Below are 13,755 nucleotides of genomic sequence, written 5' to 3'. Positions count from 1 at the left end.
TTAAGTTAATTTTAATGGGGGCAGAGCAGATGAGTTGATATGTTAATTCATTTATTTAATTAAATTACAAGGAATGCGCAGAGGTCGTTAGTTTTTCTCTGTCTTTCCGGGTGTTTTCATACCATTTTTAAGGTTGTAGACTAAAACCCAAGTTTATATTATGTGTTTTATATCGCTATCTTCATCTGTTAATGTAATTTGTCCCAAATTTCTAAGTTGGCGGTGTAAAATTTCTAAGTTGATCTGAAATATTTGTCTTAGATGGCTATTTTAACGGCCCATAAGTAGGAGCCCAATAGCTCTCCTAAAGGCCCACATGCCCAATTATTAAACCAAATGGAAATGCAAGGGGATCATACAAGACAATACATCAAAAGATTTTCTTCAACCTTCTGAGAATCCTGAACCCAACTGCATCATCCATGGGATGAGAATCAAACCAAACAAATTAATGTTGTTGGCTATATAAATCCAAGAAATGAAAAATTTTCAGACTGGTTTAAGTTACCCCCACTTCACCACCTCTCATTGTATAATCAACTTTACCGACTACAAATATAGTTATCCCTTGTATTTCTTTAGTCAGTAGAATCACAATAACCATTGTAATTTCATACAAAAAAGAGGTTCGAACAAGAGAGCTTCCGACCAAATTTTTAGGAGGTGGCCGAAACCAACTACATATTTTACAGCATCACCTCTGTCACCTCAGCCGACCATGGTAGATGTTCTTTAAAAAGCCTTAAGTTTCAACATTGAGGGGTTCATGCCCGAAACAAGAGAAGAGTCAAAGTTCAGTCTTTCTTCAGATCTACTGCTCCCATTGGTTCTGGAAGAGAGTCTGGTGCCCCAGGTTCAGCATTTTCCCTAACCTGAAAAATTGGAAAGGCAAATTTAGCAACTACTCAAGATAGCCTTGAAAATATTAAAACAATCAGAGCAACGAAAGAGTCATGAAAACTAGGTAGTTAAAAGAGCCAGGGCTGCACCAAAAAGATCAGTAGCAGCTGCCCCTCTATCACCATTCATCAACAGGAGATAAGGGTGATTGAGTAATGATCACATTTCAAAATTTTCAGTTTCATGTTAATCACGTTTCAAAATTTTCATATATGCATCATATACTTATAGCTTCTAACGAAAAGTAGGAAAGAAGTAATTCTCACTATAAAAAGAAAAAGAAAATTAATTTTACAAATTCAAGAGCCAATTGAAGAGTATCCAACAACTATCTTCATTCAGTAGTAAAATCAGAAACTTCAAATTTTCTCTCTTTGGTTGAGGGAAATTCTTTATTGCAAATCAAAGAAACTCATCATCCCTCCCTCCCCTCACACTAATTCCCATTTCCATCATTTTTATTTTCCAACTTTACAAAGATCTTACGATTACCCCAAATCCCAAATAAAGGGAATAATAAACTGTCACCACAAAGAAAACAAAACAGAACAAAGGTCTTAGTTCCTGAAGAGTTACATGCTATGACTTGAAGCGACAACTGATTATTGAATTCTTCATCACGGAAAAGAATAACCCAGCTGGTATAAGTTTGAGGCAACTAACACCCTACATAATCTTAATGACCAAAGATAGCAAGCTTATGTCATACTCTAAATGTTACACATCAAATAAAATATCCCAAAGTAGTATTATCTGATCACCATTCCCTTAAAACTTGGTTTTGCAAGCACAGTGACATTTGGTATCAGAGCAAGTTTTTACCACCTAAGGGTGTAGCCAAGATTTGATTTTAGAATGGGCTAAACTAAATATGTTGTTTAAGTATGTATAAATTTTTAGGCAAGGGACACCTAACTAAGGGAAAAGAATGAGCCTTACCCCCATACATCCATATTCTATACAAAAAGTTAATTTAAGGGAAAAAAAAAAACACAAAAAAAGCAAGAAAAAGCAGGCAATGCAAATACAAAGAAGATTATGGTTTAGCGTGAGGTGAGTCTTTTCAAATATACATGGTTCATTGGTTTGAAGGTCCCACTTATTATCAATTCTTCTGTATTTTGTTTGCTTGAATGACACAGAGTTGATTTGTTTTTCATCAAAAACAAAGAAGGCCAAGGATGGCCTGTCGGGGACTAGCCTGCTTCCCTCTGCTCAAGAGGGAAATTCCTTGTACAAAATTAAGGTGAGAAATTAATTTGTGATAAGGGAAAGGGTAGAAAAAAGGGTTAGGGCAGGTTCATATATGATGGAAAGGTTGAGCTAAAATAAATGTCAAAACTAAATTATATATGTAAACATTTTCCACCAAAAAACTGGGCAAGGCCACCCCTTCCCTATGCCCGTATATATGGACTCCGGGGCACCCTTCCCTTGCCTACCCATGAGCCATAACAGCTTCATTCTCACCTGTTTTCCACTATTCCCAGTGGGACATTTATCCATAAAAAAGATTCAGTTATTTTATCAGTTTTGAAGGCACTATCACATAGCATAGGCTGCTCCATTTATCATGCACTCATCATCATATGAGATGGGATTATGAGCTGAGTAATCAACTTACCAAACCAAAAATAGTAAAAACAAAGGACCAAAACCAGCTCAGCCCACCTTCACTAATGTATTGGACTGTTATTTTGTTGATATGGCATCCCTCCCTCCCTCCCTCCCTCCCTCTCTCTGATCAAAGGGTCTAGAAAACTCAGTCAAAAAGGGTACTTTTCGACCAAGAGTTAATCACCACTAAACCATTCAACACAAAACCACAACGTCAATTTGCATATTTCTAGTGTTACTAGTGCTAAGCTCAACAAATCCTGCATCCCATTTTGTACCAAAGCAATACATTCAAAGAACCCAACAAACATCCAGATTGATTAAAACTAAAACAAACATCCAAATTGATTAGAACTAACACAAACATCCAAAAATCCAAATTGAGTAGATTATAACTGCGGGACCATCAATGTAAACAAAAAAGAAGATCAGCATTTATACTAAAAGATCAAAGAGAATTGAAAATTTGACTCACTTTGCTGTCTTGTTTGGCTACAGGCTTGTAAGGACATGCCGGAGGATCCCTTTCCGGCTTCCTATACTCCCATCCGAGAAGACCATAAATTTTTTCCTGAAGTTAAAAACAAAGAAGAAAAAAGAATTAACCTCTGATAAAGAAACCATAATTTGGGCAATTTAATAGTAATCGAAATCAATTCCAGTTCTGTTCGGTGACTTAAATTTTCTCGGCAAACAAACAGGGATTAATGAAATTACCATGATGTAATCGAAGAGAAGAGGCAGAAAATTGACAATTGGGACGAGGAAAAGCGGTATTAGACACACCAAGCAAACCTGCAAGAGGAAAACATAATTAAAATCGAAAATTAATGGGAAATTGAATGAGAATTTGGGAGAATTTACCATTTTTGACTGCGAAGCGATTTGATCAGATGGGATCGTGTTGGGTTTTATTGGTTACAGAGTGTGAAGGAAAGCCAGTTATCGTAATCGTTGTAAATGGAATTTCATTTTTTATTCCAAAAAAAAAATGAAATTCAAAAAAAAAAAATGTTGGCAAAAACGGGGAAAACAAATTGGCCCATACAGGTCTCGAACCTGTGACCTTCGCGTTATTAGCACGACGCTCTAACCAGCTGAGCTAATAGGCCAGTTAATAATTTAGGCCCATTAAGCTATATATTAACAAATAATTACTAACATATATATATTTTTCTTTCTTTTTTCCCTGGAATATACTCAATTTGAGCTCGGAATTTAGTAATACTTGGTGGAATGTTGATTGGAACCTACTTAATCCACGCCAAGTTCAACCCATTGATTGCATTCACTGACTTAACTACATATAACATTGAAAAATCCCATGTTTAACTTTGCATGCCCTCAGTATGTGATCCAATGCAACTTAAAGTGGTAAAAGCAGTTTGATGCCTAGGCAAGGGATATGCAAACTCTTTTGCTTGAATCCAATGCAACAGATATTCATGCACCAATTTGAGGATACAAATTCAGTCTCCACATGATTGTTTATAACCAACATCCCAAGCCATCGTCAATCTAGTTATGGCTAGGGACTTAGGGGCTTTGGGGCCATCTTTCCCTCATTAACACCTCTCACCCCCTTGCTACAATTTGCATCTGTCCTCAACAATTCTCCTCGCAATTAAATATAAATTTTCTGTTCATTATTGGGTTTCTGTGTTTATCTTCAAAAACATCATCATGTAATAAAGGAAGACTGAACATTGCTGAAGCAGCAGTGACAGCCACTATCTTAAAGTATGAAGTCAATATAGTTGTTTACATATGTATTTCATAAGCAGATAGAGTGTAGCAATGGGGCAATGGGCAAACAACAGGCTTCCTCCCCAACCAGCATGCAGTATGTCCTTTGAGCAAGCACTACACACACTCACTCTCACCCTTACAGGGAGTGCTGGTGCAGCGACAAACGGGTCTGCCAGAAGATTCCCAGCCATTGAAGCCACGTTCCAAAACCAAAATTTCTTTGATTCCTGCATCTTCCTTCACCTCCTCAAGATAATTGGCGAACTTTCGTGCACAAGATGGGCCACGAACCTACAAAACATACCACTTGCAACATTATATATGATATTCAAAAAAGCCTTCAAGCATGAGAGAGTGTGAAAAAGTGACAAATCAGTATTATAAATGGTGAAGTTATAGACGGTTGGGCTAGTTTTTGGTTCTGCCCTCAATTCATTTCCTTAACCCGCGAACATACAGAAAAAGAAAATAGAAGTAGTTAAGAGCTTCAATCAGCTAAAGGGCAGATTTTAAGTCTGCAGACTGCAGTTCAGTCTTCTGAGGTTCATAACTAATGAAAAGAAGAGAGCAGTTTTGCTCATCACTTTTAAGCATAGTGTAGCATTCGACATTCCCATATCATTCAGAGTATGGCATGCCTAACATTATAGTTAACTATCATAAAAATGTTTAGTTGCATTTATTATAAAAGGTTAACCATAATTTATATGCGTTAACACATGGCATGTTCTGAGTGGATTGATAATACTACACCGTGGTTATGGTGGCAAACAAAATTGCATAGAAAAAGGAATCACATTGAATCTTCTAAAATTCAAGAAACAGTCCTGATTGATATAATGTGATATGAGAATGTAGAAACGCTCCTTTTTCAAGAGCATAGCATTTTTGGACAGAATCAAGCTGATCAGCTCGTTTCACGCTTGTGTGAAACCAAAGGAAAATTGTTATTGGAATTTGGGATGCACATAATTTTCCAACAAATCCCTTCTATGTTTTCCAAAGGCACCCAAAACGAGCTTGCTTTCACTTTCAAAAACAAGTCAAGAAATTCATGCTAATAATCACAATAGACCTTGCTCTAACACTATCTGTCAGTCTATGGCCATGCCATTAAGAAACCAAAACTCCACAATACATCACAAACCAATCTGTTTCTGGACAACCCAAATTTGCAATCATCACCATAAATTAAAAAAAAAAAAGGAATTTGTGATACCAACCTGGCTTAGAGCGCAGTGGAAAACGAGGGTGTCTTTGCCTTTGACATCTTGAACGAGATTGGAGATCTTGTCATAGAAAGTGCCACTCGCGTAGTGCAAAGACCCTGCTATGTGCCCATCGCAACTCCTCTCGTCGTCCCTTCAAGAAATAAGAAGGGCGAAAAAGACAATACCCACTTAGCAATTCAGCACACGACTTCCAAACAAACTCCATAATCGAAGAAACACAGAGAGAGAGAGTTTGAGAGAGTGTGACCTGACATCTATGACGGCGATGTTTGGGTGGCGTTTGAGAGAGAGGAGCTGAGAGCCTGTTATGTAGGAGATACTCCGAGCCATGTCTAAATCAATCTAATCTGTCCGATCCTTCTTTCTTCTCTGCAAAACCACAACCGAGATGATGCGTTGAATCGGTAGGAAAATGTAGGATGTTCTTCTTGGGCTACAACCACAAGTAAGCTGATTTCTACACGACGTGTCGTTCAAGCGTTCCCAAAACAAGGCAAACACAAATGTCTAAAGTGTATCACATTTTAGGTTTTTTCTCACGTATATTCTCTAATGTTCACCCAAATATCAATTTGATTCTGTATTTTTACTCAATGTAATTCTTTATTTTTACTACGACATATTAATGTTGTCTTTTTGTTATATTCCGTCCAAATTTCTGTAAAAAATTGTCATGTGTTGTGCACGTAACCTTTTTTTTAGGAGCAAAATGGTCTTCACATGTTCTATAACTATAAAAAAAAAACCCTACAAATTTTTTAATTTCAAGTTTATCCTTGAAAAATTACTAAAAAAATTAAAAATAAAATAATTAAAAATCAAAAGAAAAAAAAATCATCTCCAACCCAAGTCTTAACATACCTTTTCTGGGTTAAGATATTTTCACCTTTAAAAAAGATTTCGTGCAGTGTATGTGTATGTGACTATTTTTTACGGCAATTCAAATGTATTTGAATAGAAGAATTACATTGATGTATGTTGATAAATATGAAGAACCAATTGAGTGAAAATGCACTTTAATTAAGGACCAAATTGATATTTTGGTCAAAATTAGGGGACCATTTGTGATAAAATTTATGTCTTCTATTTCATTAATAGAGGTCGAGTCTATATCCATACAAATGATACTAAAAAATGTGGTCCACCTAACATTTTTGTTAGCGTCTTACATATTGAATACATAATATATATAAGAATGCTTTTAATAGGATCTTGTATTTTAGAATCCTATTTTGATCGATCGATTAGTATATTACTAATGTTTCTTTTGTGATTTGTAATTGATTAGCGCTGGATTAGGGTTCACCCAAATTTGGAAGTTGAATCTCAAACCCTATATCATAAAGCATAATTCTACACTTGTACAATAATGAATCATGTTGCGAAACTAGAATTAAGAATTAAAAATAAAAAAACAATACATAATTCAAGCACCAATGGATTCCAACTTACAAAACACACAAATTTGCATTAACCCAGTTAGTCACGACAATCAATCGGGATCGGATTCCACAATGCAGGATAAATATGTTCAATTACAAATTAGTATGTAATTTAATTTGGTAAACTTATGTTTTGAGTCTATCCTATAATATGGTAGCATGATGCAAATCATTTATTTTTTGGGACACACTTAAATTATTATTTGCCTTATAAAAAAAGATTATTATTGCCAAAAAATAACTTAATCAAAATAAAAAATCGTTTAATATTTAACTATACCCAAAGAAATAACTGAACAAAATATTTTTAATAAATACTGAAATTATGAACCAAGTTGAGCACCTGAATGGACCAACTTGTTCCGTCAAATTTTGAAATGGATATTCATTTTTGTCCTTGCGAAACCTCTGAAACAAATTTTAAGTACCATTGAAAAAATTTTAAGTTAAAGACTTGAAGACAAAAATGAAAAACGTAGGTACAAATTACGCGCTATCTTGAGATTCTTGACCAGTTCAGAAAAATGAACTAAAAACAAAAAAGCGAGTGTTTTTGGATTCCCACCAAAACAAATCTTCAGGAAACGGCCAAGTTTCGGCCTTTCCCTCAATTTCTCACTCAGAAGCTCACTCATGGCAAACCCTGACCCTCCTCCGTACATCGATCTTCTGGGAGAGGAAGAACCTCAAGAGGACGAAGACGATGAAGAAGAAGGAGACGAAGACGAAGACGAAGACGAGGAGGATTCCGAAGAAGAAGGAGTCGTAGATGCTGTGGACGAGGATTACGCTCGGTACCTTTCATCACTAGTGTCTTCGAGTTATAGGGTTTCTCAGAACGGTGCTGAAATTGCTGACGAATCAGCATCGGGGAATGAGGTGGACGAGAGCTATGCTCGGTACCTTTCATCGCTAGAGTCTTCTAGGGTTTCTCAGAACGTCGACGGAAATGCCGGCGAAACGGCACAGAGGAATGGGCCTGAGGAAGGGGGTGAGAAGCGGAGGAGAATTGGAGGGTGCGAATTGGATGGAGGTGGCGGCGGCGCAGAGAGCTCTCAAGGCAGTGAATGGAGCCGGAGCGAAATCGATGGGCTATTTTGCCCTATTTGCATGGAGGCTTGGACCGATGATGGTGATCATCACATCTGGTTCGAACCGAACCTCAATTTCTTTGTGCTCTCTGTCATTTATCATCTCCAGTCTAAAATTTGTGTGATTGTTTATTTTGTTTTGGTGTGAGGATTGTAGTTGTCTTCCTTGCGGGCATGTGTATGGTATGTCGTGCATAAAGAAATGGCTACAACAGCGGAAAAGTTCGGGGAAGGTAATGATTTTATATAAGAATTATATGACTTTCAATTATTTGAAGATCATGTTTTTGTTTTTGGCATTCATGGTTGTGCATTCGGCTTCTTTCCAGTGTCCTCAATGCAACAAGAAATGCACGTTGAAGGATGTTAGGAAACTTTTTGCGTCACGGGTTGTTTCTGTTGGTGAAGAATCTCAAAAGGTCATATTAGAACTCATGAGGCTGATATTTTCAAATAAGCTTGTGTGGAATTTAATTTGAATGATGTGTTCTTGTTTGTAGAGGATTCAGTCACTTGAGGCAAAATGTGCTTCTCTGGAGACAAAATGTGCTTCTCTTAAGACAAAATGTGCTTCTCTTGAGAATAAGGTAGGGATTTTTTTTTTTTTTTTGACAGAAGTGGCTTAGATGTCTTGTAATTTTGTTGTTCTTCCCATTACCATATATATATATATATGTAACTGATACTATATGGTAAGGAGCTAAATTCCCTCATTCATTGTTTAGCTTGTTTAGCTTATTTAGCAAGTCTATGGTTTTTCCTTGCATGTATAGGGAGCTGGTTGGTGTAAAAAAGAAGCTGAATGGCTAAAGCGAGAGTTTGAACTGCAGCATAAAGTTCAGCAGCTTACGGAGGTATTTTTAATTGCAAAGCATGTTACCTTTTGATGGCGTATAGTCTACATTTCTTAAATCTGCGGTTTTTAGTGTATTTTGTTTATTTTTGTTTCTGGTCATATAGCCCTCTGGCTTTGTTTTTCTTTTTCCATAAATATCAGCAGTCGTAGTTTCTCTCAGTCTCTAAAAATATTCTTGGTTTCACGTTACATTTTAATGTCTCCATAGTTTATAAGTTATCTACTCCATGCTCACTGTTATCCTGGGATGCAGTTATGCCTTTATGTTGACAATTGCATTTCAAATGTTTTTCTATTCTACTATGCTTTATGTTGGGCTGCTTCCTGCTTTAGAGCATCTCTTAGAAGCTATGACTGTGCAAATATCTCCAGAACTAACTCGTTGTCACAACCAAATAATAAGCGTTGGAAAAATCTGAGCAGCATGTCTCAAATTTCTGTTAGAAAAATAATTGTCTATATGTTCAATATGATTGGAATGTTTTAGGAAATAATATATATGTTCTATGTATCATTTTTGGTGTGCCTTTTTCTATTACTTTTGGTTTTTAAACTTTTGACTTTGTAGAGGACAACTTATTTGGAGCATTTATTAGGAGATATGCAGAGCAGAACATCTGGATTAGTCCATGCTAGTGGGGTCTTTGAAGGAAGATTTTTATCTGGTAAAAAAAATTTAGATGGAAGATCTTGTGGTTAGTTCACTTATGTTCATATTTCGGTATCTATGGAGCTTGATATTATAGTGTTCAATTGTAGTTAGTCTTACCATCAAGGAACAAAACCTTGTTTCCACTGTTTCATAGATTGTGTCTAATATTCTTTCAATGTATTTTGTAGGGAAAAACTTTGGCTCAAAGCTCTATGGACAAGCATCTTCTTGCAGTTTCATATTAGAGGTGTTGCAAGTTTTCTTTTCTCTTATGCTATGTTCTTTCATCCTCTTCCTTTTCTCTTTCCTCTCTCTTTCGTCATCCTCATTGAGGTAAGTGCACACACATACATCATTGTTTTGATTTGAACCTACATCATCTCTATATAAGCAAGAAAGACATATATGGTTGTCTTGTTACTTAGGGGCCTGGTTCCGTCCAGATTTTGTGTGATAATGATTGGAAATTCACTCCGTTCACTGGTGAAAAGGAAGAAATAAAACAGCTGTTCATGACAAGAGGCATTAACATAATTAAAAAAAAAAAAGTGAAAAATAGAGATTTAAAACAAATGCTGTATAAACAAAAATTTGAATTCTATATGTCATGTATAGAGGAAGTACAGAGCAAAGGTGTCATGCTAGTTGGAAAAATAAATTAATTGATAGTGGATAAAGTGAAACAACTTGGCTTGGAAACATAATGAAGGAGCAATATCTTATCCTTAAGATATTACAATTGTAGCGATTGTTGATTGAAGTTGTAATAGGCTTCCTTCTGCATTCGAGGACCCTTTTTCATTTCCACATCATAATTTCATAATATTGGCAGTGTATTACAAATTTATGGATCATATTCTTTAATATTTGGACAGTTATAACAGCTAATATTTGGACTTATTTTTAGATTTCTTCATTAATATTATGGAGTTAGAATTTTATGGATAATCCTGTGCTGCTGTTCTCTTATTTTATTTTGAAAAGATTCTCTTGTAACATTTGTGTGCACATCTGCTTGTATGCGCATGATTTCAAACTTTCAACTAAACTAGTATTCCCCATTATTTCATTGTTGCCCACTTAATTTTAACCTTATATTATTGAACTTTGTAGAAGGAGTTGCAGGTAGATGGTGCCCGTTTATTTGATGTGGATGCGTGTAACCAAATTTTGTTAATTTCACGAAGGCTTGGTGGGATAGGCGGAACACACGTGCTTACCAAAGTAAAGTGTCTAGGCTTTGTTAAAATTTTTGCTTATGTTGAATTATATATATTTTCAACTTAGGAACTGCTCTTAAAATTTTCTTAAATATGGTTGTGCAGATGAGCTTGATACCTCCATATGATAGAGATGATATTCTCCTTCCTAGAGGTGGAAGAGTTATTAGGGACCTACGCATTTCTCCCTCTAACAGTAACCTTGCACTCTTTGCTTGCCTAGGGAAGAAATTGTCAGTTCTCAGGTTGCATTGTGGTTAACTTACTCAACTGTAATTTTGGTACTTTTTCATATATTCCCCCATATTGACTTAGTTGTGCTATTTTTTATTGTTACAGTATGGAAAGCAACAATGTCATCCTTGCCTATGATCTACCGGTAAAATTTTGATCCATCATTTATGCTGTTGTATACTAAGTATAACTAAAGGTTTTGATTTCATCTTAAATTCTTATGATCCCTGTATTACGAACCATGAGAGAATTTTAGCATGATTATCTATCCACATTCAGTTACATGTGAGGAATGGTTTAAAGGCTCCAGATTACTCAGCATAACATTATGTTAAAATATGGAATTCCCTATATTGCTCTCTGATTCTAGGAAACTTTGTCTTTTTATGTGTGTGTGTATTCAACAGATCAAAATATGACAATAAAAATGAAATTACTAGAAAGTATGAAGTAAAATTTGGATATGCAGAGCGGTAAATAGGAAGATATATGATATAACAAAACTTTCATTGCATAAGAAAATTAGAGGTGAGCTGAGAGTTGATATGGAGCTGGTTGAATTAGTGGAAGGCCAGTTTCAGCTTTGATTTAGACCTGTTTCCAGAAAACAGGCACTTAATGTAGTCAAGCCTCTTATTTGCGCCTGTTTATTGAGTTGAGAATGTGGAAGCATGCCACCTAAGCTGTAATAGCTTCATAATAGAATGTTAATAGTGTTGAAACATAATAAAAGAATTATTATTGATTATTACTATCCCTAGGCAGGACAGCCTCTTCAGCCGTAGTGGTCGGTTTCTAGTTTAGTACAGTGGAGACAATAATACTGTGCTTGTCTCTTTTAATAGTTGGCCATTGCTTGTCTCTTTTGCATACTTTGTAAAATGTGTCAGTCAGTGATATGGCTGATGTGATCTTTGTGTTTGCGAGAGCATGTGTGTATGTGTGCCTGTGCAGTGTGCACCTAAAACATCTCAGACCCCTTGGAGCTTGATATTATTATTTTTCTTCATTTTCTTGTTTCTTCATGTCATTGTTCTCATTGTTTGGCATAATATGTTAAACACTCTGTTTTACTCTTCTATTGTATTTTCTTCATGTTGACATTTGTGCTTGCAGGCTGCTGCTTGGACGTGCTCATGGGATGTCAACAATTCACATTATATATATGCTGGATTGCAGGTGACCTTACATTGTCTTTTAAGTATCTCGAAATCCCTATTTGTATATCCTCAGCTTTAATTTTCATTTTTCTTAATTCTTGCAGAATGGCTCTCTTTTGGTGTTTGACATGCGCCAAACTGCACGGCCTGTTGAATCCCTGAGTGGGTTGACAAACAACCCAGTTCATACTGTACATACCCTTTTACATAGTTCAGCTCTTCCATCTGGTGTAAGACCAGTGCTGTCCGCTTCTTCAATTGGCTTATGTCTGTGGAACTTTGGTAGTGCTGAAGAAGGGTGAGTTCAAATCATTCCATATGGATCTCATAATTTGCTTGATTACCTCATCTGACTTCTTTTAATTCTTTCTTTTTAAAATTTTCAATTTGCACCCTTGAATGATGCATGCCATTTAAGATGTTAATTATGTTTGCTACATGCTTATGATAATAAGTGGTTTGTTTGCATGTTTGTAGTGGCCTTTTTGAGAACAGATAACATTTAAAAGGCTAGGATATACAAGAATGTTTTTTCCCTGGTTGATTATTGGAGCTTAACAAAAACAAAAAAGAATATTCTTTATTTGGTGATTGGATACTGTTTTATCCATCTTGGCATTATCCATGCATTTTATCCTTTAGGCAGCTGTGGCAGGTGATATTTTGGAAAGCAACAAATGAAATTTTTTTTTTTCTTCCCTAGATTAAAAATCTTAATATTTTTTCTAATAGTTGATCAATTATTTCATGGGTCTGTTCTGACTAAAGTTAAATTCCATGAAGGCCAATTTTGGTACCTGAAACGAAGAATCAAGGAATTTGTATATCGCTTGCTTATTGCCCTAGCAGTGATGACATTGTTGCTTCCTATCGTCCCAAAGTTGAAATGCCTGATGAGACGGCTTTCTCCCAACCACCGCTTTCTCCTTCCCATACGATTGGACAAGGAACAGTGGGTTCCCATGTTCATTTAAACAGAGAAGGCAGTTTCTGTTTTAGAAAGTTGGGTTCTTCATGCACCAACGTTTGTGATATTGGACTACCAAAAACTGCGATTATCGACATAGAAAATCATGGCAGATTGTTTGCATCCGAGGATAAGTTAAGTTCTGAATTGATTATAGAAGAGTTGCCATCTTTTACCACTTTTCAGCGGCTTAAATTGCATGGAAGTCCTGTACGTGATCTGAAGTATACACCAGCTTTAAGGCAAGGTCAACTTAGTTGTTTGAGTGGTGACACACTGCAACTCTTCAGTACCAAGTTTTCATGAAATAGGTAATTTTCAGCTGGGTAGTTGCTAAATTCTTCCCTAAAGTCTAAGCTCAAGATTCTTCAGAAAAAGAAAAAAAGAAGTTATGTTACATTTGTTTAGGTACAGTTGCTGTAATTTGTGTCATATTATTAGGTGCTCAGGATTAATTTGATCCTTCAATGTAGTTTGGTACAAGGTTATAACACTTAATGCACTGTTCTCATCCATGTACAATTTATAGGATTCGTATCTTTTTGTATCTTAGGTTCTTCTGACATGTTCGAATTTGATTATGGCAGTGCCCTTGTACGAGGGGAAATGTTTTTTTGTTTTCTCCCCAATTATTT

At 35.9% G+C, this 13,755-nt stretch overlaps 3 protein-coding genes and 1 non-coding gene across 6 annotated transcripts; 1 reads left to right on the top strand and 3 right to left on the bottom strand.

Annotated features, from left to right (window-relative positions):
• Window positions 1-434: 434 nt before the first annotated feature.
• Window positions 435-3,508, bottom strand: LOC147281863 (uncharacterized). The gene is made up of 4 exons (XM_086248902.1): window positions 3,382-3,508; window positions 3,235-3,312; window positions 2,993-3,088; window positions 435-872 (listed from the first exon to the last, which is right to left on the bottom strand). The coding sequence occupies exons 1-4, from the start codon at window positions 3,382-3,384 to the stop codon at window positions 795-797; spliced, it is 255 nt and encodes an 84-aa protein (XP_086105028.1). The 5' UTR covers window positions 3,385-3,508; the 3' UTR covers window positions 435-794.
• Window positions 3,509-3,555: 47 nt separating this feature from the next.
• Window positions 3,556-3,629, bottom strand: TRNAI-AAU (transfer RNA isoleucine (anticodon AAU)). The gene has a single exon. It is a non-coding gene; the product is annotated as a tRNA-Ile (tRNA).
• A 512-nt stretch (window positions 3,630-4,141) lies between these two features.
• CDC25 (Rhodanese/Cell cycle control phosphatase superfamily protein) lies at window positions 4,142-5,907 on the bottom strand. The gene is made up of 3 exons (XM_086248522.1): window positions 5,746-5,907; window positions 5,490-5,628; window positions 4,142-4,557 (listed from the first exon to the last, which is right to left on the bottom strand). The coding sequence occupies exons 1-3, from the start codon at window positions 5,826-5,828 to the stop codon at window positions 4,381-4,383; spliced, it is 399 nt and encodes a 132-aa protein (XP_086104648.1). The 5' UTR covers window positions 5,829-5,907; the 3' UTR covers window positions 4,142-4,380.
• A 1,568-nt stretch (window positions 5,908-7,475) lies between these two features.
• On the top strand, window positions 7,476-13,695 carry LOC147281860 (Transducin/WD40 repeat-like superfamily protein). 3 transcript variants are annotated; one of them, XM_086246938.1, is made up of 13 exons: window positions 7,476-8,088; window positions 8,189-8,264; window positions 8,361-8,450; window positions 8,541-8,618; window positions 8,805-8,885; window positions 9,456-9,582; window positions 9,728-9,786; window positions 10,653-10,763; window positions 10,865-11,004; window positions 11,099-11,138; window positions 12,110-12,172; window positions 12,258-12,451; window positions 12,937-13,695. In XM_086246938.1, exons 1-13 carry the CDS (start codon window positions 7,574-7,576, stop codon window positions 13,424-13,426), a joined length of 2,064 nt encoding a protein of 687 aa, XP_086103064.1. In that variant the 5' UTR covers window positions 7,476-7,573; the 3' UTR covers window positions 13,427-13,695. The 3 variants fall into 3 exon arrangements, with proteins under 3 accessions (XP_086103064.1, XP_086103065.1, XP_086103063.1); XM_086246939.1 differs by having other exon boundaries at window positions 8,532-8,618; window positions 9,456-9,552; XM_086246937.1 differs by having other exon boundaries at window positions 8,532-8,618.
• Window positions 13,696-13,755: the final 60 nt, after the last annotated feature.

Source organism: Dryas octopetala, chromosome 6, assembly GCF_963921425.1.
Source record: "Dryas octopetala chromosome 6, drDryOcto1.1, whole genome shotgun sequence".
Lineage (NCBI taxonomy): Eukaryota > Viridiplantae > Streptophyta > Magnoliopsida > Rosales > Rosaceae > Dryas > Dryas octopetala.
The sequence above is the reverse complement of the archived record's forward strand: the minus strand, read 5'-3'. Positions and strand labels throughout refer to the sequence as shown.